This window comes from Cupressus sempervirens, chromosome 3 (assembly GCF_028749045.1).
Source record: "Cupressus sempervirens isolate cs-2001-9-10 chromosome 3, ASM2874904v1, whole genome shotgun sequence".
NCBI classification, from domain to species: Eukaryota; Viridiplantae; Streptophyta; class Pinopsida; order Cupressales; family Cupressaceae; genus Cupressus; species Cupressus sempervirens.
The window spans coordinates 700316676-700344255 of NC_143120.1; the positions used below are offsets into that span (position 1 = coordinate 700316676).

The 27580-nt window shown below is 35.2% G+C and overlaps 1 protein-coding gene across 17 annotated transcripts in view; it reads right to left on the bottom strand.

The window, feature by feature from the left end:
- Positions 1 to 27580, bottom strand: part of LOC149568675 (membrane-associated progesterone-binding protein 4-like) — a 241943-nt gene that overhangs the window by 208593 nt on the left and 5770 nt on the right. For 12 of the 17 annotated variants that reach the window (XR_016362628.1, XR_016362627.1, XM_089821565.1 and 9 more), the window contains exons 2-5: positions 23081 to 23157; positions 22718 to 22789; positions 6371 to 6408; positions 158 to 201 (exon numbers count right to left, since the gene is read on the bottom strand). Coding sequence is in view for 15 of the 17 variants with exons in the window: in XM_089821565.1 (XP_089677691.1) it covers positions 158 to 201; positions 6371 to 6408; positions 22718 to 22789; positions 23081 to 23157 (231 nt within the window). In the remaining 2 variants the exon portion in view is untranslated. The remainder of the gene's footprint in view (positions 1 to 157; positions 202 to 6370; positions 6409 to 22717; positions 22790 to 23080; positions 23158 to 27580) is intronic. The other 5 variants (XM_089821559.1, XM_089821558.1, XM_089821554.1 and 2 more) reach the window with 1 other exon arrangement.

The following is a 27580-nucleotide window of genomic DNA, read 5'->3' on the forward strand; positions in this document are numbered from 1 at the left end:
CTGTCATAAACATAAAGACTGAGAGATTATCAACCAACCACACTCACTGCACAACTTGGAAAGGGCAAACCTTCAATGAACCATCTAGGCACTCATTTAAGGATTTTTCTTGAAAACAAGAAGCATAAAACAAAAACAGTCCACAATGGCATTTTACCTCTGTGTTGGCTAAATCTTTCACCTGATCTGTTAATCCGTCCCCTGCATGTAACCCAATAGAGAAATTATACTAAGGAACAATCATGAAAAGTTGTAACTATAGATTAAACGTTATGAACAGTTTGCTAAAATTTAAAATTCTTTTTGAAGTTGAAACTATTGATTATCATTCCAAAGATGTTCAGAAGTCGCTCAATCACTCCAAAGGCTCTGGACATTTAAAGATTTGTAATTTTTTCAGATAGTGATTTGTATTTGAATATCTTGGACAATACACAATATTTAGAAAAATACATGGAATAATCCAACATCCTAAACAAAGGGGCATCAGAAAAACAAATAGAGAGCTGTGATTTAGAGCAGTGGACCTGCCATAAGCAGCAGACACCAGCAACCAGCATATTTAAGGTAGAGATTGTTACCCAGCCTGAAGCAGGTGGATATTAAAGAAAATATTATTAGCATCAGTTGGAATAACTAAATGTTGATAAAGTAGCAAGGTAATTACCTCCAACAAGATGCGAGTTAATGCTAACAAAGAATATGTTTAAGGAAGAGATGTGATTTTGCAAGGTGCTGAGATTCATCAAAGTCCAGAAGGGATATGATTCTTGAAGAAATATAACTTCTGTCTCAAGGAAGAAATAGAAATGTGTACCCAAAAATAGAATTTAAGGGCGTGAAAGAAACAGCAGAAGTAATCATATATATAGCAGGGTGATCTGTTTATAATCTCCTAAATTATTGTAGTGTGAAGAACTAGCTGTTATGTATTTTTATGTGAATTATACATAGAAGTGAATATATATATACATGCACATCAGATTTTATGCAGTCAATGCTACTTGAATCTCAATATCTATGCATATATAAAATATGAATTTCTGCATACAAAACCCTATCATGTGGAGGGAAGAACAAGAATGCAAGGAGGGGAAACAGTGGAAGGTGTTTGAGGTATTTTTATGTGAATCGGGCCATGGGTTGAGGGTCATTTTAAGGGCACCATATTGCGGCCTCCCTTACCAACCCCACATTGATCAATTTTTGGAGTGAACTAGAAAGGATCCACAATCATAAGAGGTAAGAGGTTGACATGATGGAGAACAATGTATAGAGCTCACTAGGTACATCATCTCATAAAGATGGTTAAGGACCATGAGCCCAAAGAGAACAAGGTCCTGCTATTGGGCCCAGGTAGAGGATATTTGGGGTACCTCATCATGTCTTCTATCACAACTCTCACGATAGTTGAGCTCCCACACAATCATTTAGATTTGATATATATTTGTTAACCCTAGAAATGGATGTATCTAATGAATTATGTCTCCATTATTATCTAGTTTGGTTGCTGGTTATCAAAACAGGCTTATCTCATCTTATTATTGGGCGAGGATTATATCTCTAATTACACTATGCCCTTTGTTTTTAGGGAAAAGTATAAGATGATCCGAGAAAGGGAGATTATAAAAACATTTTCCCACACCCCCTCTATGTGTAACTTATCATTGCTGCCCCTCGAACTCATCAGGACTCCACTCCCAAAAAACCACTAGTTATTAAGTATGAATTAAGCAATTTCAAATATTGAATGTTTGAAGATCATATGATGTGTAGTGTTTGAATTATCACAAATCAATATTCAGATTAGGTATTTATTTTCTCTACAGGCATTAATTAGCCAATAGCCTATTATACTGGAGACTTTGGCAGGAAGCTGTGATGTCTCATACCGAATTCTTTTCCCCTTTGCCTGAACAATTTCAGAGCGTCCCACAAGTTACCAGTTGACACAGGGGTAAGACTGACAGCTTGGAAAAGTTCCAATAAATGCAACAATAATTGATTTATCCATTTAATAAATGCAAATATAATAAACAGTGAAAGTGAAGGCACCACCACAAATCATCACCATCAATTGGCTCGCTGAGATGGTGAGCTTTATCTATTGCCGAACACAGTCAGAGGCTGAATCTCATACTCCCTTTTGTGCCTGCTGGATTTTGCTGTTCACTCCGTGATCATTCAGGGTGTGGAATTCAAATTAGGGCCATATTTCTGGACTACTGTACAGTGTGTATGCTTTCATGATTCGTCACACAGTGTCCACAATCTTCAACCTTGGAAACGAATTGAAGTGCTGGTAATATAGTCTGAACAACCAGCTACACCCAGTTTGTTACATGTGACAGTGGCAGCCAAGGAAATATAATGGCATATTGACAAGTTTTCCGTGGGAATGCACGAGTTAAAGACGTGCAAACAGTGCTGAATCTGACGACTGAAAATTACATGTGACAGTGGCAGCCTTGAACCCTTGAGTGACATAATGGAATTTTAAAAGACTCGTAATTGTAGTTACTAGTTAGGAAAGGGTCCATGGGTACATAGTGCTTAGAGAAAAATTTTCCCCTTCCAGTTTTCATTTACTTTGACTTTGATTTTTTTCTTTGACTATGTTTCAATCCGTAACTCATTAATAACACTTGTTATTCAACAATTAAATTTATTTTTTATAAAGTGATATAACATAGGGTTAGTAACTCTTTTCCATTATTTTTTTCTCAAAGGATTTGGATGTAGTAATTTTCACATTTAGGTCTTCAAAACTTTAGAGTGGATGATTGAAAAGCCACAATACACACAATGAAGAATCAAAGATGAAAGAATAGATTATCAATCAGATCTGCAATCTGGGTGTGGGCATTGTATAACAATATCTTACATAAGAAACCCGGTTATGATTTTTTTTATTAAGTTTAATATGTGGGTCAGAACTATGATGGTAAAAGTGATTGTATGTGTGTACAAATAATCTTCATAACATTGATTTCAACTATCATGTTTCACTATTCTAGGAATACAATAGAATGTATCAGCTTATTGGTTGGCATACACATAATTATATACATCAGCATGCATGTGATCTAATATGCATTTCAATGTTGTAATATAAAGTTATGTGTATGCCTTTTGTTTGTTGCAATTAGCCATGGTAGGGGGAAATGAGGTAGTCACGGTCAAGAGAACAGTGATGAGGTCACCTTCTAAGCATTCCACCTCATGGTTGTCACCAGGGAGTCCCCATGGAACCAAAGGGGTACAAAGTGGAATACTTTTGGGCTTAGGAAAGATAGACTTCAAGGCACCCAATTGTAAGCATTCCATAATCATTTGAAGCATGAGAGGAGTGGCAAGATGGAAGAAAATAGAGATCAACTCACATACTAGGTACACCACCTCATATATATGGCACGGGCTAGATGAAGCCAAGAGGTATGGTATACCGGCTCTTGGACCTAGGGTAGGAGGTTTTTGGGACACCTCATCGAGTTGGGTCTACGAATCTAATGATTTAATCTTCATTCTTCATATATGTTTATTTTCTCATTAAAGATATCTAACTATGACATTATGATTATAAATGAACCCTAACTATGTTACAAGGCTTCAATCAAATCGAAAGTTATCTCTAAGCCTTGCTTGAAGAAAAATTGTAATCTAGGGCACATTTGAATATCATAATGTGGGACATTCCAAAATCACTAATCCATTGAACACATTTAGCTGATTTATTAGCAAGTGAATTAACTTTTGCCGATAATTCGTGCTGAATACAAGCAACATCATGATTCGCATGTAATAAGGTAAGAGTTTGTCTGCAGAAGCAAAGATTTACAAAACCTTATAGCAAGCTCAAACCTCTTTGACCCAATACAATTACCAAGGATGTTGGAGACAGCAAATTTGAGCTCTCTATCTTGTAAATTATCTTATCTAAATCTATTTTTCAGCGTTGAACTCCACCTTTGTTTGACACTCCAGATGCAATATAAGAGCTCCAAACAGTTACAATAAAATAGGTATCATTAGTGCTATTGCTATTTAAGGCCAATCAGTAGTTTGATTACATCATGTCACCTAAGGAGTCTAGTGTCCCCTTTTTGGGTCAACCATTACTGATACTTTGTTTAATCAATTGTCATGTTCATAATATGTCATTTCGGTTATCAAATGATGTTGTTACTGGGATTTATAGAAGAAGAATATAGATGGTATCCAAGTTGCCTAGACACCAGCTATGGACTCCTTAAAATTTATAGGTCCAAGTCCATTTCACAAAGATTTACAAAACGCTAACCCCTACCCTCTATTGGGATAAGATCCATTAGCTTGGATTTATGCAAGCTCCTCCTTGGTAGCACTAAACTCTTCCTTCCTTAGCCAAATAGTAGTAGGATTGAAATGTAGATATATATTTCTGATTTTGCTATTATAGTTGATATTAAAAATTCATTATTGTAAATGATAACTACAACAGTTATTGATATATGAACAATATTCATATATATAAATATGTATATCATATAGATATAATAGATCTTAGAATCATATAAGATTATTTATTTCCTCCTCTTTTTGAAGAAATCCTATTGTATTTATATTCTCCTTTATAATCATAATCCATTCGAAAGTCACACCCCTTCATAATTATAATCCTTTCAAAAAGTCACAACACTTTATAATTACAACATTTTTGAAGAGTCACAACCATTCCTAATTATGACCCTTTCAAAGAGTCACATCCTTTCAATATCATTGATACCTTTAGAGAAAGTCACTTCCTTATTTTCTTCACATCACTTTCCTCCTCCATTGTTCCTTCTTTTACTCCTAGCTTTTCCTCCTCTCCCTCCTTTCCTTTTGAAATGAACTCTCCTCTCTTTTATATCTTATTTTGAAGGTACATATATCTTTAATTTCATTAGATTTAATTAATTTGTATTATTATATATTATATTATTTATTAACTTATTTACTTTCTACAATATTATCTCTTGTAGTCAATTTTATTTATTTATTCATCCATTGTGATTTTATTATTATTTAATAAATTATATTATTATTTATTTTTATATATTATAATATTATTTTAATACTATTTCTCATTTTTATATTAATATTAATTGTAATATGATTTTATTATCATTATTAATTTAATAATATTATCTTATTAATCAAAATTCTATCTTAGAAGGACATGACAAAGGCACGTGACCATACTCTGACACAACTAGGCAATCACACCTCACTAGATCATCAAGAATGATCAGTTACCTCACCTAGCATAATCATAGCCCACAAAACAACTTGCAAAACAATTTCTACTTTTGCCTCACACTTGTCACAATGGGTCTATTGCTTCTCAAGGAAGCACAACCAATCCGAGAGTACTTGGGAATTTTATCAGTATATGTCATCTCATAGTCTCACTATACATCAAGCCCTATTCAATATTGGATTTACAATGTTATCAACCACTCATGGTTGAAATTGCAGCGAGACTAATTTTTATTATGGTATACCACTATGTGCAGATAGTAACATCCCAAATATAAACAATCATGCCAGGATGCACCAGAAAATGAAACGGTCTGCAAGACAAATATGCTGAAGAAGAAAAATAAGTCTTCTCGCAGCCATCAACCTTGTCTTCCATCTCCATACCTACTTAAATATGCAAACAGCTAATTATTATAATGGCTTCTAGGTTTAAAAAAAGTTTTCCAGTTTTTGTTAGGTCCTACAATCACCTCTATATTCTAAATCAAGCCTGCAAATTTGTAAATTAGTATAAACTGTCTACGATGAGCACCAAGTCTTCATGGTTCATGAGACTAAATAGAAGAGCTTCTGCAAAAATCTAACAGACTTATTGAGAAGCTCTTCTACCCAGTGGTCTATCTATATAATTCTAATATGCTATTCCAGTGATTGTTATGCTAAATGTGATTGTTTGTCCATTTTCTCACAGTACTTCAGTCATTATTCATAAGAAAAAATACAAATTGTTTGTTCTCATAACACACTGGACCTCCTTTGGCATGCCATCCCTTTGATCATTTAGTAGATCTCAAAATCATTTGACATTGCATATATTTATAGTGGTTCTTATAAACTACTGATTGCATTTATCATTTCAAACTTTTAGTTTTCAGATCTGGGTTTTACGGTTTAAAATTCCATAAGTTCTTTCAAAATTTTATCTCTATTCCTATGTTTCAGATTTAATGCTACCCTCTTTCCAAACTAGGGTTACTGTCAATCAGATTATTAGCAGCTATTACAAGATTCAGTTATGTCCTTAAACAACCACATTTAAACATTCAAACCTTGATATTAATGAAAAAGAACCCAAAATCACACTCACCTGTAAAGTTTCCTGAGACAAAGGCACGGGATGCATCTCTGTAACCAAACAAAAGCATTTGATTGATGAAAACATTTATATATGAAAAATATGACAATACAAAGTTACAAACCACACAACCACTATCTACTAGATATAGAAACTCAGCTACGTAAATTGTTTACATGATTAGATTTTGTGAAACTGAGAAAATTATGCAAATTTTATGTGCTCTCTCATACACCACATTCATCCTAACATGTTTAAAACTCTATTGAGCTGTACAAGCTTTGCTGATTTTAACAGCTTACAAAATGTTTTTTTCCTAAAACCTACTCAACCTTTTGATTAAGTGTGGCAGAAGGGAATACCCTAGTCACATTATCATTTTTATTTTACCTTTAAATATAATACAAAACAGAACAGCATTTAAAGTAGAAACAATATTCAAATTTATAAGGGGAAGTTCCATTATGGAGAGCAAAGGAAATGATAATAAAGAAAATTACAAAAATACCTATAACAAGCATGATTTCTTTTAGCGTGTGAAGAAAAAGTGTCCTTTAAATCTCAGGCTCAGACACAAAGCTAAAAAGCACTTCCGCACAAAAGAAGATGTTTTCAGATTTATTAACGCACGTGGGAAACATAATCTAGAAAAAGCAAAAATACACTCATTTCATCTACCTAAAAACAGAAACTAGAAAGAAGAGCACAAACTTGAATTGGATTTATGACCCCACACACACAAAAATATCAACAACTGGATAGAAATTGCAACTAAAGCTGTAATTATCTATCTTTGAATGCAACAATACAAACCTTGCAGTATTTCACAAAGTTATTCAATAGACAAAGCATAAGACAACACAAAAGAAAACAACTCTTGAAAAGCAATTTTTACAGCAATTATGATAAAATTACAATTGAAAACAAATTTATTTATAGTTTTTACAACGTTTTGCACTAAAAATAGTTTCCTTGCATACAAAGCAAGCTTGATATACTATATTGTTCACAAAATAATTTTCTTCATTTTCAAGGGCACAATCTAATGTCATACATATGAGAGAGAGACTCACTAATTGATCTGGTGACAATAGACCGAAAAGACATAGATTCATTTCAAAAGATAACATTGCATTTAAGGCCATAGGTGTATTGACATGATTCTAATCCTTGTCTTAAAATGTGGAAAGATCACCATTTCTTTCACTGGAGAGTAACTGTGAAATAGTGGTAACATAAGGCCAACCAAATAACCTTTTTGTAATTATTATTTTGCCTCTCAGAAGATGAGAGAAAGCTCATCTTAGTTACATATCTTGCAAAATTTCTAATTCTTGGTTATTTTGTTGAGATAACTCCCTTCAAACTAAAGGCAAAATAAACTTTGGATTAAAATTGTAACTCAAGATAAAATAAAGGAGTGCGCTAAAAGTTCTGAAAAAGATCTTCATAGAAAGTTATTTTAAGATATTTATCAATTAATTATTCTGCCAAAAAAGCATCAATCATAAAGACGCGCAACAAAGAGCAACAACTGAAAAGAAAAAGGCAGCAATTGCAAACAAATGTACCTTTTAAAAACTAAAAGATGTGACCTTCCCCACCATGGAAGGTATAAAAGTAAGGAAGGTGGGGTGATCAAGAAAAGGCAGATCAGAAAATAAGAAATCAGGTCTGAATCAAGAGAAGTAAACATTCAATAGCAACAGCTTGATTAAAGAAAAAATTTGTGAAAAAAGAAGTTAAATATAGACATATATGTATGTGTTCATATAATAATAATTTTGCAGAAAATCATAATCTTGTGAATATTCTAAATGCTTCTATTTATTATATATGATAGGGGATTCGTTTAATAATCTATTTGAATTTAGAGAAACTGATTGCAAATAGTTAGGATGGTGAGCCATATGAGTTCATAAGAGGTGAAGGAAGACCGGCCTCAATGCTCTTATCAAGTATGCCCCAAGATGGAATGGAAGACCAAGTCTCCATGCTCTTGGGCTCGAGGAGGATGACCAGCCTACAAGGTGAACTAACGGAAGGAAGGACAAGCCACCTTCCATGCTTACACAGTACAAGAGACCATGCTTGTGGTCTAGGAGGAGGAATGGAAGACTGGCCTTCCATGCTCTTCAGATTGATCAAGGACAGCCAACCTCCAAGGTGAACTGACCGATGGAAGGGTGACTAACATTCCATGTTCTTGCAGTACAAAGGCAACCAACATTTATGACTGTGGTTTGCAAATATTTCAATGAATTCCTAATGAGATTGTCATTAGAATCCGCATTGAAATGTCTATTGCCTTAATTAGATTTTTAATGTGAATAATGTGTCTATTATGATGCATACTAGTGCTTAGTTAAAATAAATGTTACCATGGCTTATGATTTAATGTCAAATTTCAATGACAAATATTGTGTGCAGTACCTAGACTAGAAATTATCTTACAAAGGGCATTTCAATTGGTAAATATATACTCTTAAATGTATTATATTTTTTATTTTTTAATTGGAATTGTGGTTTAAGGGCAAAATTCAGAAATATTCCAAAAGAGGACATTACAAGGGAATTGGAAAATTGATCATTTAAAAATAAATAATTGCAGGAGAATTTTATATTTCCATCTTTCTAATTTTAACATTACATTCCACATGCATAACTATCATTAAATAGTTTTTAGAGAGAGTCACCTCTAGGTGCAGACTTGCAAAATGAAAAATCACACTGCACAGAAAAGTGCAAATTTATTCTTAACATTAAAGGATAAGCACAAGTAATTCTTTCGGTCATTGTTGAAATCTGAAATATTTAATTACACTAGAGTAAGTATATTATTTGTCATTTATTAGTGGATGCCTTGTCTAGTATTTGTCCCCATGTCAAATGGATATTTGTATTCCACCAATACAAGTAAATATATGCTAAAGTATTCCTACCAGAACTTCTAATTGAATGGATCAATTATCATTGAGCTACATTTAACATACAACAAAACTATTAAAGCACTTTTTGCAACATATGTCACATTCTTTTTGGGGATCGCATAATATATAACGAATGTAGATTAGTCGTTATGGTTTTTCGAAAAGAGGGAGTAGCTAGAGGAAGTTTGTGAGATGGGAAATGGTAATGTTTAATTGAAACCCACTGCCAACTTCAAGCAGGCTACAACTAATCTTGATGACAAAAAAGAGAAAAAAACCATCCTTACTGAACCCATACAACAGTCTTCTGAACAACCCACCATGCAACATGAATGGCATCTACAATGGACATGCAAAAACTGGAATGAAGGCAAAGCAACAAACTGACATGAGAAAAACCACAGTTTATGTTAATTGCTCAACTCTGGGAATCAACATACTTATGCCAGTAGAGCAAGATGGATATTGTGCTTCATAAAGGCAATAATTTTAAAGTTTTGCAATAAAGAAGAGACTAAAGCATCCATAATGAACTCATGCAACAATCTTCTGGGCAACCCGTCATACAACATGAATGGCACAGATCATAGACATACAAATGCCAAAAACTATAGCCAGGATGAAGTCAGATGTCTATGTAAGCAAAACTGCAGTTTCCCATAATTCTCTTCTCTTAAATCTGCAGCTTGTTATGTATAGCTACATGGATATTGCCCTTTGTGATGACAGTAAGTTTGAAATTTTGCAACAAATATTTATTGAGGGGAAACAGGAACCATACCAACATATAATGTCCCCAATCTCCATAAAGTGTCTTAATTAGATTAATTAATTAAGAGGTCCAAAATTTAAATATTATTATTAAGGGCCTTTAATTAATTAATAAAGGGGGCCCACTTAATAAAATAATAAAACTAATGTTTGTCAGCCTATTTGTAACTTTCGAAGAATTTCATGGAGGCCTTTATATGGCATTGGCTGGCACTGTAGGTAGGCATCACAGAGTTTATGTTTTCTTTGTATTTCTCGAAGTCGAAGGCTAAAGGTGGTCTGTATGCAGTTTCGGAGGTGGAAGATCTTCCCTATTCTATATTCGCAGTTTCAGTAGTTAGCAAGCATCCTAGTCTGTCGTTGGAGATATCATTCTGATATTTCACATTGAGCCTTAATCTGTAAAGTCTTCATTTGAAGACCAATTTGGTGTAATCTGCGATATATATAGAGATCCAACATTCACATATTTGGTTCATCTTCGTGTATTTTGTGTCTTTGTTGTAATGAACCCAGCTGGCCGTAAATTCAAAATTAATGCTGAATTGTATATGCTTGAGAATTTTGAGAGATTCTTTGCATTTTTTATTGGTTTTAACTTTTTCCTGAATATATGTTTTTTGTATTCTCTGAAAATATATGCAATGCTTGAAAGTTAAACTATTCATCATACAATTAATGAAAAGACTTTATTTCCTCATTCCACTAAGAGCTATCTATAAAGGCACACCAATACTCACACCAACTCCATTTGCTTTTCAATCTATATGCAAAAATTTAAAACTAGATATATCTATAATTCATTGATTTGAAATTAATGAGAACCTGGCAACCGGTTAGCGACAACACCACCTTTCATCTATCAAGCAATTATCGCTGAGGCCTGGAGGTATTGGATATGAGCACTTAAAGCCGGAATGTGTATGAAAAAGTTGAAACACAGAGGATAAGTGAGCATTTAACCTTAACATGGATACTAGATTTCAGGACATCTACGCCTGACTTCATAGTGAGCTTTTTCCCATTCAATGCAAGCTCTCCAAACACATATCGCAACCAATAAATTGAATTGTTGACCCAGTATATATAACCACAGCAGCTAGAGTATGACCACAGCATCTCCAGAATTGATTGCAGACCTTCACTGAGATCTACAGCAGCCAAATAAATATTGATTGCAGCCTCTGGCCTTAGACTGCGTTAAGAAACAAAATGCCAACCTTAAACAGTATCTTTAGCTGCATTTGAAATTACTGAATCCTCTTCACAAGTTGAACCTTCTAAGCACAGTCCTAACCTCTGATATGAGGTTAAAGCAAGCATAATTCACTGGCAACACCAGTTCAAACTTCAAAGTGTGATGTAGTTTTGAGAATTCACCATTCTCATACTAACAACGAATTCAAACCCTTGGTACCAAATTCACAAGTATGCATAATGATATCCGATTCACATGCATTCCTTGCTTCAATGCTTCCAGGTTGCTAAAACAAACCAGAGGCTTCAACGCCACTCTTCCCCTTAGCTTCAACGATACACCTCCCAGGCATACACGACAAAGATTATAAAGTTTAAATATTTGATGATATAACATTGTCTTTTGCTGTTGGCTTTTGACATTGAAAAATTAATAATTTTCCCCTCTCAATAAAGTTCAAAAGATTATAATCTTTTAATTGTAAATTCTCCTATGGAAATAATGATGCCCAAAAGCCTTAATAAAGGAGTCATAGGAAATAATAAGCTGCTAAATAAGAAAGTCCTCCAATATAACATTAATCAAGTTAAACTTACTTTATAGTCATTAATCATTTAAGCCTTCACTTCCTTTTTATAAAGTTCCACATTTAATTTTTTTTAATCAAACTTAATTAATAGTTAATAATTTAAATAAATCTCTTAATAAAATTACTCCGGGGGATTCTATCCAAGTCGAGCAAAAACAGGGACATTATATTTGTAGTGTTCATCTGTACTATAATCTAGTGTAATAATACTCATTGTATCAAGATATCTTCCCGACTACATACTTCGTTGTCAAACCCATACATACCCTACGCGCAAGGTTTTGTTCTTTGTTCAAGGTTGAAGCATCAACATACGACTGAGGTCTCATTAACTAAATAGCCTAGTAGACACATCATACACCATACGGAAATATTGGAGGCTAACCATCATTGAAGGGTGTTAGTGTCAGGTGGCAGTATGTTGACTAGTAGGTAGCAATGTTGACTGGTGTGGTGGCAATGTGTTACTAAGTAGGGTGGAAGATCCGTGCCATTGAGGTGTGTCATTCAATACATCATAGTGATACCAAAACTAGTGATCCTAACAACTTGTTAGGGGAATCATGGTATCGAGTGATGGAAAATGGTGGTCAGATGTTGCGTGCAATACAAAAGATTGGCAAATATCTTAGCAATAGTGTTGATATTCCATTAGATATATTGGAAGAATGTTTGAGTAAGGTGAACCAATCACCTTCAAGATTCGTACAGAGGACCTTGCACCGATTGAGGTCACCTTAAGACAACCCAGTTTGTTGAGACGCCATGACACGGAGATCAAGCTAGCAGCTACAACATGTCTAAGTATGTAACCTCCTCTTAGAGCTAGGATAGCAAGATTTGGTCCACAATATGTTTCATCGCTTTTTGGTCATGATAAAAGAGAGCCACGATAATAAGATTTTCTTTGCCATGGAGAATATTATGCTTTCATGTATTGAGGGGATGGATATAATATCCCCACCTATCATAAATATGCTATGGGCTATTCTTGATCAAGAATGCATCCCTTCTATTGTGGCATGTACATTGGTCAGAAAATTTATTCAAGCAATGTGAAAAAAAATAAGTCTCAATTGTTATTTTTCTAGGATCATTTCTGCAAATGTAGTAATATTGCCAATGTGATTGATGATTTCCAAATGCAGATTTGGATCTCATATAAATATGAGAAGAGGAGACATGTCTCTGCAAGAGACATGTTCCTATAGTTAATCATCTTTAGTTAACTATATGTATAACTCACCTTTAAGCATATATGTAATATTAATATATTAACCATATATGTAATATATTATTATATAATGTATAATACATATAATATATATATTATATTACATATACATACATACATACATATATATATATATATATATATATATATATATATATATATATATATATATATATATATATATATATATAATTCTTATCAATAATATAACACATAAAACAATGTTCATATAAATCATGAATACAAATACTCAATGTAATGAGTATATCACTTCTACTGATGCTATACTTCAACACTCCCTCTTAGCAAGGGAGAAGTGACAAAAACATTTTATGAGATATCAATATCAAGGGTATCTATACACAACATATTATTTGACTCTAACACTCTGAAATAGTGACTTGTCAAATAACTACAATCACAATGTTATGAACACTATCATAACATATAAGCATATAAGTCTGAAACAATATCTGGAGTAATCATAATGCTTTCGTTATCAATGACTTCCAGCATATCCAGAACAAAAATTGTCATAATAACAGGCCTATCATTTGCAAGATTGTCATCTTACAAAGATTAGCTTCTATATGTTCATTATCATGGTGTCCGGCAAAATCCAGCCCAAAGAACCATGATAACAGGTCTACCATTTATAAGATTGTTATCTTATAATGGTCACCTTCTGTTTATATATGTCAATGAAAGATCTTTAGCTTTCATTACATATCATATGTGAAATAGTAGCCACCATGAACCCAATCAGAGGGTGGTACAAAGGGTTTTCACCTCATACTTCTCTCTCATAGAGGAGAGTGCATTATAAAGAATTTCTCTTAGAACTTCTCCTGAAAGAGAAGATATCATCCACAAAGGATTGTATCTCAAAATTTCTTTCTCTGAACATCAATCTTGGGAAGTCAGGTCCTCTAGTTACTTCCTCAAAAACTCTCTTTATCCAAGGATGCCTGTCGAACTAATCAATCCCTCATGATATACATAGGAGTAGGCCCATAAACATCATGCAGTCATCCACATGTATTTCTAGACTCCCTCTGAGTATCAATCTTCTAAGCTCCTACATTGCCTTCGAAGAAGTGTCATACTCCCTCTTAATGTAGAGGAATCTCATAATCTTAATCATCAAAGATGTTTTCTTCAAGAGCCTCACTTTATCCATCTTAATCATCAGGGTCTTTGGAACTACTATCATTCAATTTAGTTTGCACTATATTTGGTAGCATCTGTAAAGTACCAACCTTCTTTTGCTATAAGAATATCCTCAAACATAAAGGAAAAGATCAAAGCAAATAACCCTTATAGTATGTATAGAATTACAAATAAATGAATAGATAAATGTAAAAGATACAAGTACTTATCTGCCCATGAGGGTCATGGAATATCTCATTTTCTAAGGATGGTTCAAGTGGGAATGAAACATTGCCTATTATTCCCCCCCACAATGTAAAATTCCCACTCTTATAGCATTGAACACTTTTACATCACATCAAATTTGACGACTTCTTTCTAAGTTCCAATTTGCTCTTTTCATCCATTGAAGCTCGAAACACTCATTAAGCTTAATAGTAGAAGCTAACACAAGCTTGTCCACAATACGCCAATATCTTGATTGAGAATGATTGTGCCACTTGAATGACTCTACAACTCATACATCAAATTTCATTTATCAAAGAGAGACTCGTAGATAGTTTAATTTAAAGTCACAACTTTCTTATGATGTACACGAGGGGTAAGCCCATTCACATAGTTGCATGAATTATAGTCCTCTTCACTGTTACAATTTATCGATCACTGAAGATTCCATCACAACATTGGTTTACTCCCTCTAAATCAATATGATCGATATCACTGACGGCTGATGAAACCATATCATCTATCTGCTCCCTCTGACGGATGTGTCAAAATCCTTCTAAACATAAACCTTCTAAGCTTCTAAAATAAACTTCCCTTTAACAAAGTGTTAGACTCTCTCTAAATCTGATATTAATCCTCCTCTTCCTACAAGAACATTCTCGAAGGAAAAGATTAAGGCAAATGCTCGTATAGAAAAATAAGTAAGTGCGATATTACAAAGATTAGATAAATAAAATACTAAAGGATAATAAATTCTCACAATAAGATCATTTCAATATAATTTAGATTTAACTCAAATCTATATTTTCAACATATTGTTTTCTTATTAATGGCACATATAATAATCTATGGTGACCAATTTCACTTATATTCTTTACAAATTATTTAGAAAATATATTTGACTTCATGTATAATCACCATATATATATATATTCATTGATTTAACAATATAGAAGAAACTTTAATATATATTCACCTTGTTCTATATCACTCAAAATATTTCTTAGAAATTTTATATATATATATATATATATATATATATATAATCATAATCTTCCATACGTCGATATGATTTAGATAATATCTCATTATAATGTGAAAGAATTACTACATCACATAACTTACCTCAATACAATCTTGCAAGTACCACCTTAGTATCACCTTGAGATCTCTTGTCAACAAGTGGCAAGCACTTATGTACCTTTCCTTTTATCTTATGGATCCCACGATATTTTAGTTGTAATTTTGATTACCTTTCATTCCATGAAAATAAGTTTGAACTATTAGTTACTGGCCCTTGCTAACATTACCTCTCTCCCTTCTAATTGCTTCACTGCTGTATCGTGATCCAATATCAAGTCCACATAAATGTTTGATGGTTTCCTTTTTAATATATTTCATCTTTCATATATTTCATCTCCCCCTTCCTGTGCTATACCCGGTTTGACCTCTCACGCCATGAATTTTTCTCGATATGCGGTGGGACCCCTAAGGCCATGTCTTTTTATTTTATTTTTATAAGTGTTCCTTCTATAGCATTTAAGTTTCTCATTTTAATATTTAAAAATGAGTGACCCAGCCATGACTAGAATCAGGGCCCTCAAACAATTCTTGTCGATCATAGAAGGATGCATAATTAAATTGTGGCGTCAACCCTTTGAATTCCTTCCATTTTATTTTGTGTGTTGAACGAGTCTGACCAATGAGCATCATTGACCTCATTTTGCTGAGCGTATTTAAGATTTTTATGCACACTACTTAGTAAGGATCTCGCTGCGTAGGTTCGCATTTCTAATCTTGGATGAACGTCCCAACCAATCTATTGTGATTGTTCTCTTACCTTCATGCCAAACATATTGCCTTACATGAGGTGGGACAGGAAGACGCTACAGACTAACTCTCAAACCAAAGTCCCATTTAATACACAATAACTCGATTCTATCGACATAGTTTGAGTCTCATAGAAATGATGCTCTTGCTGTTGTTTACCTCTGCTTCTTTAGGTGTCTTCCACGTTACTATATTGAATCGACAAATTACTATTCTTCTATTCTCGCCATATCTGAATTATGTTATTCCAACGTTGCATATCCTTCTCTTGTTTATGCAAAGCTGATACCAATGTAGATATATATATTGAACATAGATAATATGCTATTCTCTAAATTTCTTCTATTCGATAACTATCTTTTGAACTTCATGACCGGTGATTGATCAAAGACATTGTTTTAACCATAATTCGAAAATAGTCATTCCCTTCTCATGACCTTTGTCAAACAATTAAGGTAGCTGATTGCTATGTCTGCTATGTGATGCCTTTATCCATCAGTTGAGAAAAATTCTGTATTTTTCTTTGTTACATTTGCAGTTGGCTCTGATACCATGTTGTTTTTCTAGGATCATTTCTGCAAATATAGCAACATTGCCAATGTGATTGATGATTTCCAAATGCAGACTTGGATCTCATATAAATATGAGAAGAGGAGACATGTCTCTTCAAGAGAAATGTTCCTATAGTTAATCATCTTTAGTTAACTATATGTATAACTCACCTTTAAGCATATATGTAATATTAATATATATATATATATATATATATATATATAGATATATATATATATATATATATATATATATATATATATATATATAAAATTCTTATCAATAATATAAGACATAAAACAATGTTCACATAAATCATGAATACAAATACTCAATGTAATGAGTATATCACTTCGACTGATGCTATACTTCAACATCAATTACACGAGGCTAAGGATGTTGGTGACGGCAATAAGAGTGAAGAGCAATATGAAGAGTCGCATGAGGATATGCAAGAATCTGCTACTACACCTACAAGTGGAGAAAACCTAAGCCTGCATGCCAACAAGAAGGTTGAAGAGGGCACTTGCATGGAGCCTGCCAAGCCAACATTGATCAAACGATTGCACGGAGATGTGGACACTACTAGTGACCCTTTTCATGGACAAGGTCTACAGTTTGAGTATGGAGTTCTTCCTTTTGTAGAATATGTGGCAGACTTGATCATTGTTTTTCAAAAAGAGTGGCATCTAGATGTGAAGAACAAGTTGCAAATGAGTTTTGAGATTCCAAACCATCATTTTTGAAAAGTGATTGATTGGCATCATGACATAACAACTTGGAATTTGGGCATCGTTGTGTTTGATGATTGGCTTCACTAGGATCCTGACGGCTCCAAGCATGGCAACATTTATATCAAAGTGCAGCAGTGGAAGCTTGATGGAACGTACAGGTGCTTTAAGGACGTGGTGTTCATGGTCATATGACGCAGCATGGGGATTTTTGGTGTTATAGCTTTCGACACCTGCACTTGGTTTGGGATCTTGGAGCTTTGTAGTTGGCAAACTATTTGATGACAAATTGCTTAAGGGAAAGCAATCTTTGGGTGGGGAGGATTTGTAATGTCCCCAATTTTCATAGAGTATCATAATTAGGTTAATTAATTAAGTGGACCAAAAATTTTAATAACATTATTAAAAACCTTTAATTTATTAATAAAGGTGGCCCAAAAATTTATATTAAAGACCTTTAATTTATTAATAAAGGTGGCCCAATTAATAAAATAATAAAATAAATTTGTAGCCCATTTGTAAGTTTCAAGAAACTTCTTGGAGGCCTTTATAAGGTATTCATCTAAGTTACCGGATTCACACCCTGGAGCTCGGGTCCGGGTCTGGATTCATTTGGGTCCGGATCCGAGCCCGGGTCCCCGACCGGTCCGGGCAGGGTCCACATTTTGGCCTGCGGGTCCTCCCGGGTCCGTGCTTGCAGGCCAAAATGCAGACCCTACCCGAACCGGTCGTGGACCCGGGCGGACCCGCGGCAGGTGGGGCCAAAAAGTGGCCCAAAGAAGCAATAAAATTATATTTTTTTCCTTTTTTTTTTTGCCAAACCCTAAAGTAAGGCCTATTAGATGCATTTCATTCATCTAATCTCTCATTTGCTTTGTCATTTTGGTCTCTCATTTTGGTGTGGCCATTTTGCAAGTTTGAAGAGAAGGTTGTAGAGATTGTTTGTGGAGTCTCAAATCCTTCAAATAATCAGTGTTGAGTGTTCCAGGTATGCATTTGATCCTTCCTTTTGCTTCTTTCATAGTTTGTTTTCAGTTTTTTAAATTTTTTATATTTATTGTTCTAAATTTTTATCAAGTTTTGTATAAGTTTTGAAATATTTTTTTAAATTTGTTTTTATAGATTGCAAGAATCCAAGAATGAGTAGTCAGGGTTCACTGGGTGGGGTGGGAACCCAAAGATTTAAAATTGATAAAGGCTCTCCTTTGTGGAAGTATACAACAAGAATTGAGCAATGTGCTGGTGGGGGAGGGTATATATGGAAATGCAATTTTTGCCAAAACCAATATAGAAGCTCCTATTTCCGGTTTAAACATCATTTGATAGGTCCACCAGGTCAAGGGATTTCCATGTGTGAGGGCCTCCCAGAAGGAGGTAAAAAAGGGTTGTCGGCTCCTCAAATAGCAGACATGTTAAAAGAACAAGAAGAGGCTGATAGGTTAGTGTCAAAGGCAAAAAAAAATAAGTCAAAGCAAATACCACCAACACCACCCTCTCAAACAATTAGTAAACCACATCCCTTCCTACCTACCCCATCTATGGATGAAGATGAAATAGAAACACCAGCATCTCGCAAGAGAGGCCCATTAGATACGGCATTTGAAAATGACAAGAGAGAAATTGCTGACATAAAGGTTGGGCGTTGCCTCATTACAAATGGTGTTTCATTCAATCTAGTGAGATCCCCTTATTGGAGAGAGATGGTGAAAGCAAAAAATGATGCACCTCATGGTTACCAATCCCCTGGATATGAAAAGTTGAGAACCACCATATTGCATAAGGAGAGAAAGAATGTAGAAAACCTCCTCAAACCAATAAGAGATTCTTGGATCCAAACGGGGGTGAGCATTGTCTCTGATGGATGGAAAGATTGCAAAAACCGTCCATTAATAAATGTGATTGCTGTTTGCCCCAAGGGGGCAATGTTTTTTAAGGTGGTTGATTGTGAAGGGCAAGTAAAGGATGCAAATTTTATTGCCCAACTTCTCATTGAATCCATAGAGTCCGTGGGAGTTGACAATGTTGTCCAAGTAATAACGAACAATGCTAAAGTTTGTAAGGCTGCAGGTGCTTTGGTAGAAGCACGATATGAGCATATCTTTTGGACACCATGCACTGTCCACACCTTGAACTTGGTGATGAAAACAATGGGCAGCCAAATTGAATGGATGAAAAATGTGTATGAGGAGGGTGAGCAGATCCAAATGTTTGTGACAAACCACCATATGTCACAAGCAATTTTCAGAACTTTCTCCTGCTTGGAATTATTGAAGGTAAATTTTAAACTTTATTTAGCTTCATTTATCATATTAATTTTTGTGTCATACTTTACAAAATTTAATACATATTCTTAAATTTTTGTGTTATCAACTTATCATATTAACTTACAATTTGAATTAACATGGTAATAGGTTGCTGAAACAAGGTTTGCTTCACACACAATCGTCCTTAGACGACTTGTGAGGGTGAAAGAGGCATTGGGTCAAATGGTTATTAGCAACAAATGGGGTGGATGGAAGCAAGCTGATACAAAAAAGGCCAAAACTCTAAAGGATTTGATCTTAAGTGATAATTTTTGGAATAGGGTGGAATATGCATTAGAACTCACCGAGCCCATCATGTCTATGCTTCGGTATGCCAACACGGATGAGCCTTTTTTGGGGAACATATATGATGCCATGGACTCTATGCTAGAAAGAATGAAATCAATAAGTTTAAATTTTTATACAATACTTTATCCTTGTTTATTGAGAGATTTTGATTTTTTATTTTAATTAAGTTATTAACACTACATCAAGATAACTTACATGTATATCATTTGACATCCCAGGTCATTCAGAGGAGAGAGCAGGATCCTGATACCTTGTACACTAAGGTGGAGAAAATTGTTCTACATCGTTGGAACAAGATGACTACACCTTTACACCTCTTGGCATATGCACTTTCTCCTAGATATTATAGCAGTGAGATACTTGCTATTCTTGGTAGAGTGGCACCATATAGAGATCCTGAAGTTGCTGATGGGTATAAGAGGGCACTTAACAGGCTCTTTAGTGATCCTGATGTGGCATCAAATGTTAGGAGAGAGTTTGTTGATTTTGTCTCAAGCAAAAATGCAGAGCCTGATGCAATCAATGACCAAAGTAAATTGGATGCCATTGGATGGTGGTACTTACATGGGGAAAGTTACATGTACCTCCAACCTCTTGCCATTAAGATCTTGTCACAAGTATGTATTTAAGTTTTTTTTCCTTTTCTTATGGCCACTTAGCTTGTCGAATTAGCACTCTTAAATTCCTATTGTATTGTAAAATTACTTAGCTAATTTTTTAAAATTTGTTGGTTGTCTCTCTAGGTTGCAAGCTCTTCTGCTGCTGAGCGGAATTGGAGTACATACTCCTTTATCCACTCAGTGAAGCGTAACTAGTTGGGGTCAAAGAAAGCAGAGGACTTGGTATTTATTCACAACAACTGGTGCCTCTTATCACGCAAGGATCCAAGATATAAGAAGGGACCAGAGAAGTTGTGGGATGTACTACCTGAGACTTCTAACTTGGATATGACTGTCCAAGATATATCTAGAATTGCCTTGCTAGATGTTGAGGAGGACGAGGAGGAGGATGTGGTTGCATCTGGGGCTAGTGGAACCGGTTTGGGTTCCAATGATGTGGAAAATGTCAATGATATAGATGAAGATGAAGCCATTGATCCCTCATATTTTGATGACCCATTTGACCCTTGAAGGGCATTTGCATGTTTGATAAACTATGTTTAAACATTTGTCATTGACTCATTGAGTCATTTATGATTTATCACTATGTTTCACAGTTTCAAACTTTATTAAGTCATAATTTATTATCTATCAATCTGATGAAGTAGTCTATGTTTTGAAATTCCATTTTGCATTTTAGTAATTCAATGTATGATTTTATTTACAACATTAGCATAGATTAATGAGTGAGTATTTAATGTTCATCTTTGACATTTGGCATTGATCAATAATCAAGTAGCATTGATATATTCATACTATGGAATGACTTAGTTTTACTTTTACAACTATATGAGTTTATAATTTTTTTTGCATATACATATATATATATATATATACTAACGAACCCACCCACGAACCCAAATGGGGAAAAAAAAAATTGCCCGAACCCACGAACCGAACCCCGAACCCGAATCGGCAACTTAGGTATTCATTGGCACCGTAGGTAGGAATGGTGGAGTTTATAGTTTCTTTGTATTTTTAGAAGATGAAGGCTGAAGGTGGTTTGTAACTTTGTATATAGTTTTGGAGCTGGGTGATCCTCCCTATTTTGTATTTGCAATTTTGGTGGAGCCTCAAATCTGTGAAGTCTTCATTTAAAGACCAATTTGGTGTAATTTACAATGTATATAGATCCGACATTCACATATTTGGTTCAGATTGGTGTATTCTGTGTCGCTCTGGTGTTCATCTGTGTTATACTCTGGCGCAATAACACCCATTGTATCCTAATGTCATCACCACTACATACTTTGTCATCAAACCCATATATACCCTACATGCAAGGCTTTGTTCTCTGTTCATTAACATACGGCTGAGGTCTCATTGATCATATCGCCCAGTAGACACATCATACACCGTAAGGAAATATCGAATGGCAACCATCACTGAAGGGTGTTGAGTGGCAATATTGGGTGGCAGTGTGCCCACTAGTATAGTGGTAGTGCTGACTGGTACAGTGGCAGTGTGCTACTAAGTGGGGTTGAAGGTTTATACTATTGAGGTGTGTTATTTGGTACATCACACAAGCTCAATGTCTAAAGTTATTGGTTGGCACCCAATTTTCCAAATAATTGTCAGCATAAGATATGCAGGCCTGTGCAATGTTATTTGAGAAAATGTTATAGTTGCATTGAACAGTGAATGGCATTTTGAATTTATAACAGACAAAACTGCAAACAAGTTTTAGTTTTAAATGAAGAAACAGAAGTTTTGAGTTATAATAACCTCTACATTTTGCCTGTAATAGCTGCAAGTAAACTAAAAGGTGCATTTCTAGTTAAGGGATCAAAAGGAATTTCATGGACTACATCCTATCTGAATCTAGCATCCAACAGAGGAACGTAATAAACTTTAATTGACAATGGCAATATTAGTTTACCTTCCAGCAAAGTGATTGTAACTGCCCCCTACTCCATAATGAATTCTGCCTTTAGTTACGTCAAAGACACTCCTGAAATTGCATCATGAATACCCAAATGTCAAGTGACTAATAATGCAAAACTCAGAAAGCCACTTTCACATTAGTAGCAATACTCCTTGAACAGTTTAAATACAAAATGCATAACACAAGGAACAGATATTCAATGCCAACAGCACTCCTGCAATAAAACAGGGAAATACTGATGCACTGACAAACCAATTGAAATAGATCCTGGATCAAACACAAAGCTAAAATAATAAATATATGATAGAAAATTAAAAATTAATTAATAGAATAAAACAGAACTACCATAAACAATACCCTAAAATGCCCAAGAGAATTGGTAAATCTTCATCCGTGCCATTATATTTGGCTAGCTCTTCTTTAGTCCATAACCTCTGTACACAACACAAGCACAAATGTCTTTAGAAAGAAACCAAAATATAGAAGAACAAAAGCTTCAATGAGAGAGAGAGATATGGAATGGTTAAAAAAAATTATTATACTCAGTGATTCCGTTCAAGGTTTCAGGTCACTATAAGACATCAAACGGGAGATTGCATATTCATAACCAAAAGGTGGCATAAAAGTTTTGTTACAGAAAATTCTAGAGGGGCATCATAAGCAAACCTTAAAATACTAAATGTCTACACAGATAAGTTGAAAAGCAGATAACTTGAGATGCAGGAGCATCCTAGATGAATTTGCAATCAGCATCAACCAAAAAAATTATATTTTATGTTTCCTTGTATTTTTGGCTTAAGATGAATTTTTGGTATTTAATAACTCTAAGCCAAACATTGTTATAAACTATTTTGGCATGGCTTATATGAGACCAATGGTGTAATTTTGTGTATCTTGGTGGCATTTATCATTGTCAGTATTCTGCTTTGAAGGAGACTTGGGGACCCCTGGATCAGGTGTGGACAAAAGCGAATTTTGGAGCATCAAAGGGTAATCTAAATCCATTCAGTGTTGGATTCGTGGCTAGAGATTGAAAGAGGAAACTTTTGGTGGTTGGAGCTAAACACCCTTGTGATGGGATGAATAATGAGGCAGAAGTTCAAGCTGCTCTCAATGCAGTGTTGATGGCTAAAAAAATTAGTGTTTCCTGACTTCACCTTGAAGTGGATCCATTGATCATTGTCAACATTATCGCCAAAGAGGAGGTTGGAGTTTATAACTTGAATATATATATTAAATGGATCAATTCTATTATTGGCACCTTTGATGATTTTAAAATAACTCATGTTAAATGGGGAGGGAATGGGCTGATGAACACTCTGTCAAAGGTGGGGCTAACACTTAACTTGGCAAGTGATGGGATGTACAAAGACTTCCACACTATTGATGGGAGGAGTTGGATTTAGAACTCGATGGTGGCAGTCAGCATCATCATTAGATGTGAACACAATCTTTAGTATGCTTGAGGGTGTCATTGTTAATGCTATATCTTGAATATATATATTAAATGGATCAATTCTATTATTGGCACCTTTGATGATTTTAAAATAACTCATGTTAAATGGGGAGGGAATGGGCTGATGAACACTCTGTCAAAGGTGGGGCTAACACTTAACTTGGCAAGTGATGGGATGTACAAAGACTTCCACACTATTGATGGGAGGAGTTGGATTTAGAACTCGATGGTGGCAAGTCAGCATCATCATTAGATGTGAACACAATCTTTAGTATGCTGGAGGGTGTCATTGTTAATGCTATATCAGAGGATATTATTCATGCTTGGAGTATTCAAATAGCAGGCACTCTTTCAAAATGGCTGATTTATTTTCAGAGGTGGGGGCTTTTTTGAACACCTAAAGGGTCTCATTTTTTTGGAGTGAGTTTTTGTCTACCACACTTCTTTAAATTTCTTGTTTAAAATACAAATTTCTACAGCTATCCATTGGACGGCAAACGGGATGAGTAATCATTTCTCGGAAAAGGTTGATTCATAGCTGACAACTTATTAATATTGGAGCCAAAAAACAATATTCAAGGTGGACATGGTTGGGTTATGTTTAATTGAGTTGATGGGCAAGCATGTGAGAAAGCATTGGAATGAACACTTTATACACGGGGGATTTAGATGGGCATATCTGATAATTTAATATTGCTCTTTTTTTTTGAGACGCAGAGTTTGGTTGGGCGTTTGGTATAGGGTTGGAAGCTAGTTTCACTCTGTGCACAGCAAGACAACAACAATGTTTGTTGGAGGAAGTTTCCAAGAAGAGAATGCGGAGTGTTTTCCCACTTGACAACCTAGAATTTTGGTAAATTATTGATCTGCTGTTTGGTGAAGAGTTCATGAACTCTGAACACAGATACAAGGCAAACATTAATATTGCATCCACCCTGTTAGCATGGGTACTTGAGCTCAGCACCAAGGAGGAAGCAGTTTGGATGATGAAAGCATGTGTTCAACTGGAATGCTGGCACAGCCAGGCAAGGAGTTTTAAGCCAGCGTAAGCAGTTGGTGTTTGGTGGGTGACAACTCACCAAAACTCCAACCATTTCTGATCTGGAGTGCCACCACCAAAAAAGTGGAGAGATGAGAGGAAGCAATGGCTGGGTGGGAGTTATTGAAGGACCACCTGCATGCATGGGAGATGAAGAAGAAGAGGCGGAAGCTAGAAGTCAAGGATGAGAAACCAGGCAAGAAGAAGGGTAAGGATGTGGTCTACAGCCCAAAGGACAATTGGGTAGATGGCCCAATGGGCAAAGCACGAAAGATGTAAGGCATTTCACAATTTTCTGGTTAAATATTTTGTTACTTCATCATCAGTGCTATACCAGTTCATTATTAATACCATATCAAAGGGGTATTGAAATTGCAGGCACTCTTTCAAATGGTCCATTTTATATTCAGAGGTGGGCGATTTTTTGAAGACTTGAAGGGTCTTAATTTTTAAGAGTAACATTTGGTCTACCACCCTTCTTCATGTTTCTTGTTTAAAATTCAAATTCCCACAGCTACCCGTTGGATGGCAACCAGGATGGTTAATGAGACATGTGCACAGTTATCATTTCATGGAAAAGGTCAATTCAGAGCTTACAACTTATTTATATTGGAGGCAATAAACATCATTCGAGGTGGAAGTGGTAGCTCATTGAAGTACCTTGGTCCTCATATGTGGGTTATGTTTAATTGAGTTGATGGGCAAGCACATGAGAAGGCATGTGAAGGAAATATTTGTAAACAGGGGGGATTTAGATGGGCATATCTGATAATTTGATAGTGCTAGTTTGTTTGAGTCACAGAGTTTGGCCAGGCGTTTGGTGGAGTGATGGAGGCTAATTTCACTATATGCACAGCAAGACAACAACAACGTTTCTATGGGGAAGTTTCAAAGAAGAGAATGTGGAGTGTTTTCCAACTTAACAGCCTAGAATTTTGGTAGATTAATAATGATGTGCTATTTGATGAAGTGTTCATGAACTCTGAACACAGATACAAGGTAAACAATGATATTGCATCCACCCTGTTAGAATGGGTGTTTGAGCTCAGCATCAAGGAGGAGGCAGTTTGGATGACGAAAGCATGTGTTCAACCAGAATGGTGTAGGGGTCTCATTCCGATGGTGGTGCTGGCACAACCAGGCAAGGGGATTTGAGCCAGCAAATGCAGTTTGCATTTGGTGGGTGACAACACACAAAAACTCCAACCAGTTTTGATCTGGAATGCCACTTCCAACAAAGTAGAGAGATGAGAGGAACCAATGGCTGCGTGGGAGTTCTTGAAGGATCACCTACATGCATGGGAGATAGAGAAGAAGAGGCAGGAGTAGGAAGTCAAGGAAGAGAAACCAAGCAAGAAGAAGGGTAAGGATGTAGTCTATGGCCCAAAGGACTATTGAGTAAATGGGCCCAATGGGCAAAGCATGAAAGATGTAAGGCCTGCTAGTTTCACATTGTTAGTGAACAGATTGTCCTTCAAGAAAATGTGTGCAACTATAACCCTGAATGCCCAAGTGAGAGGACTAATCAGCACCAACAGTTGGACAGGTTATCATTCGATTGATAACCTTCCTCTGAATTTTATCGCATACAGCTCCCCGTGTGAGATATACAATGAATTAATTGTGGATGCTTTTAACTAGAAACCATGAAAGGATTTCAAACATCTACCTGTAAACACAAAGTAGATGCGGAAAAACTAAACAACTACAAGAAAATGAACGGCAAATGACACAAAGTCCATTCATCCTGACATGTTACGAAGGATGAAATCAAGAAACGCATTTTCCATCTCCTTGAGAAAGTGTAGAAACAAAGCTATGAATATGTCTTGCAATCAGAATGTATACAAGGAACAGAGACAATAAAAGCATGTTTTAGAGAAAACTAAAGTGACACAAAGATCACGATTAGTGGAAAGAGGATTGTTCAAACTCTAGGTTTTGATATACAATCACCTTCCGAGTCTCCCTTCCCTAAAGCATAAAAGATACAAAGACCTTATTACGCATTTGCAATTATAATCACTGTTAAAGAAAGCTAAAACTTCTTCTCTCTATTACATAAACAAATCATAACTCTCCTACTTTCTAACACACAGTTCAGAAAAGAGAAAAGAAACCCTGGCTCTGCTCCCTATAACCTTCACAAGAAAATAGGATAATTCTGAAAATCTCTCCTTTTGCTGAAGCCCACAGTCTGCAGTCCCGGAGAGAAAAGATGGAACCCTTTTTCTCTGGTTCCGTGGTCTATTTAACCTCTTTGGGGTCTGTTCACCTTTCAATTATCCAAAATTGTTTCTTTGATATTCCCCAAGACTCTTTAAATCCCACCTTACAAATACCCTTTCTAAATCCACTACAT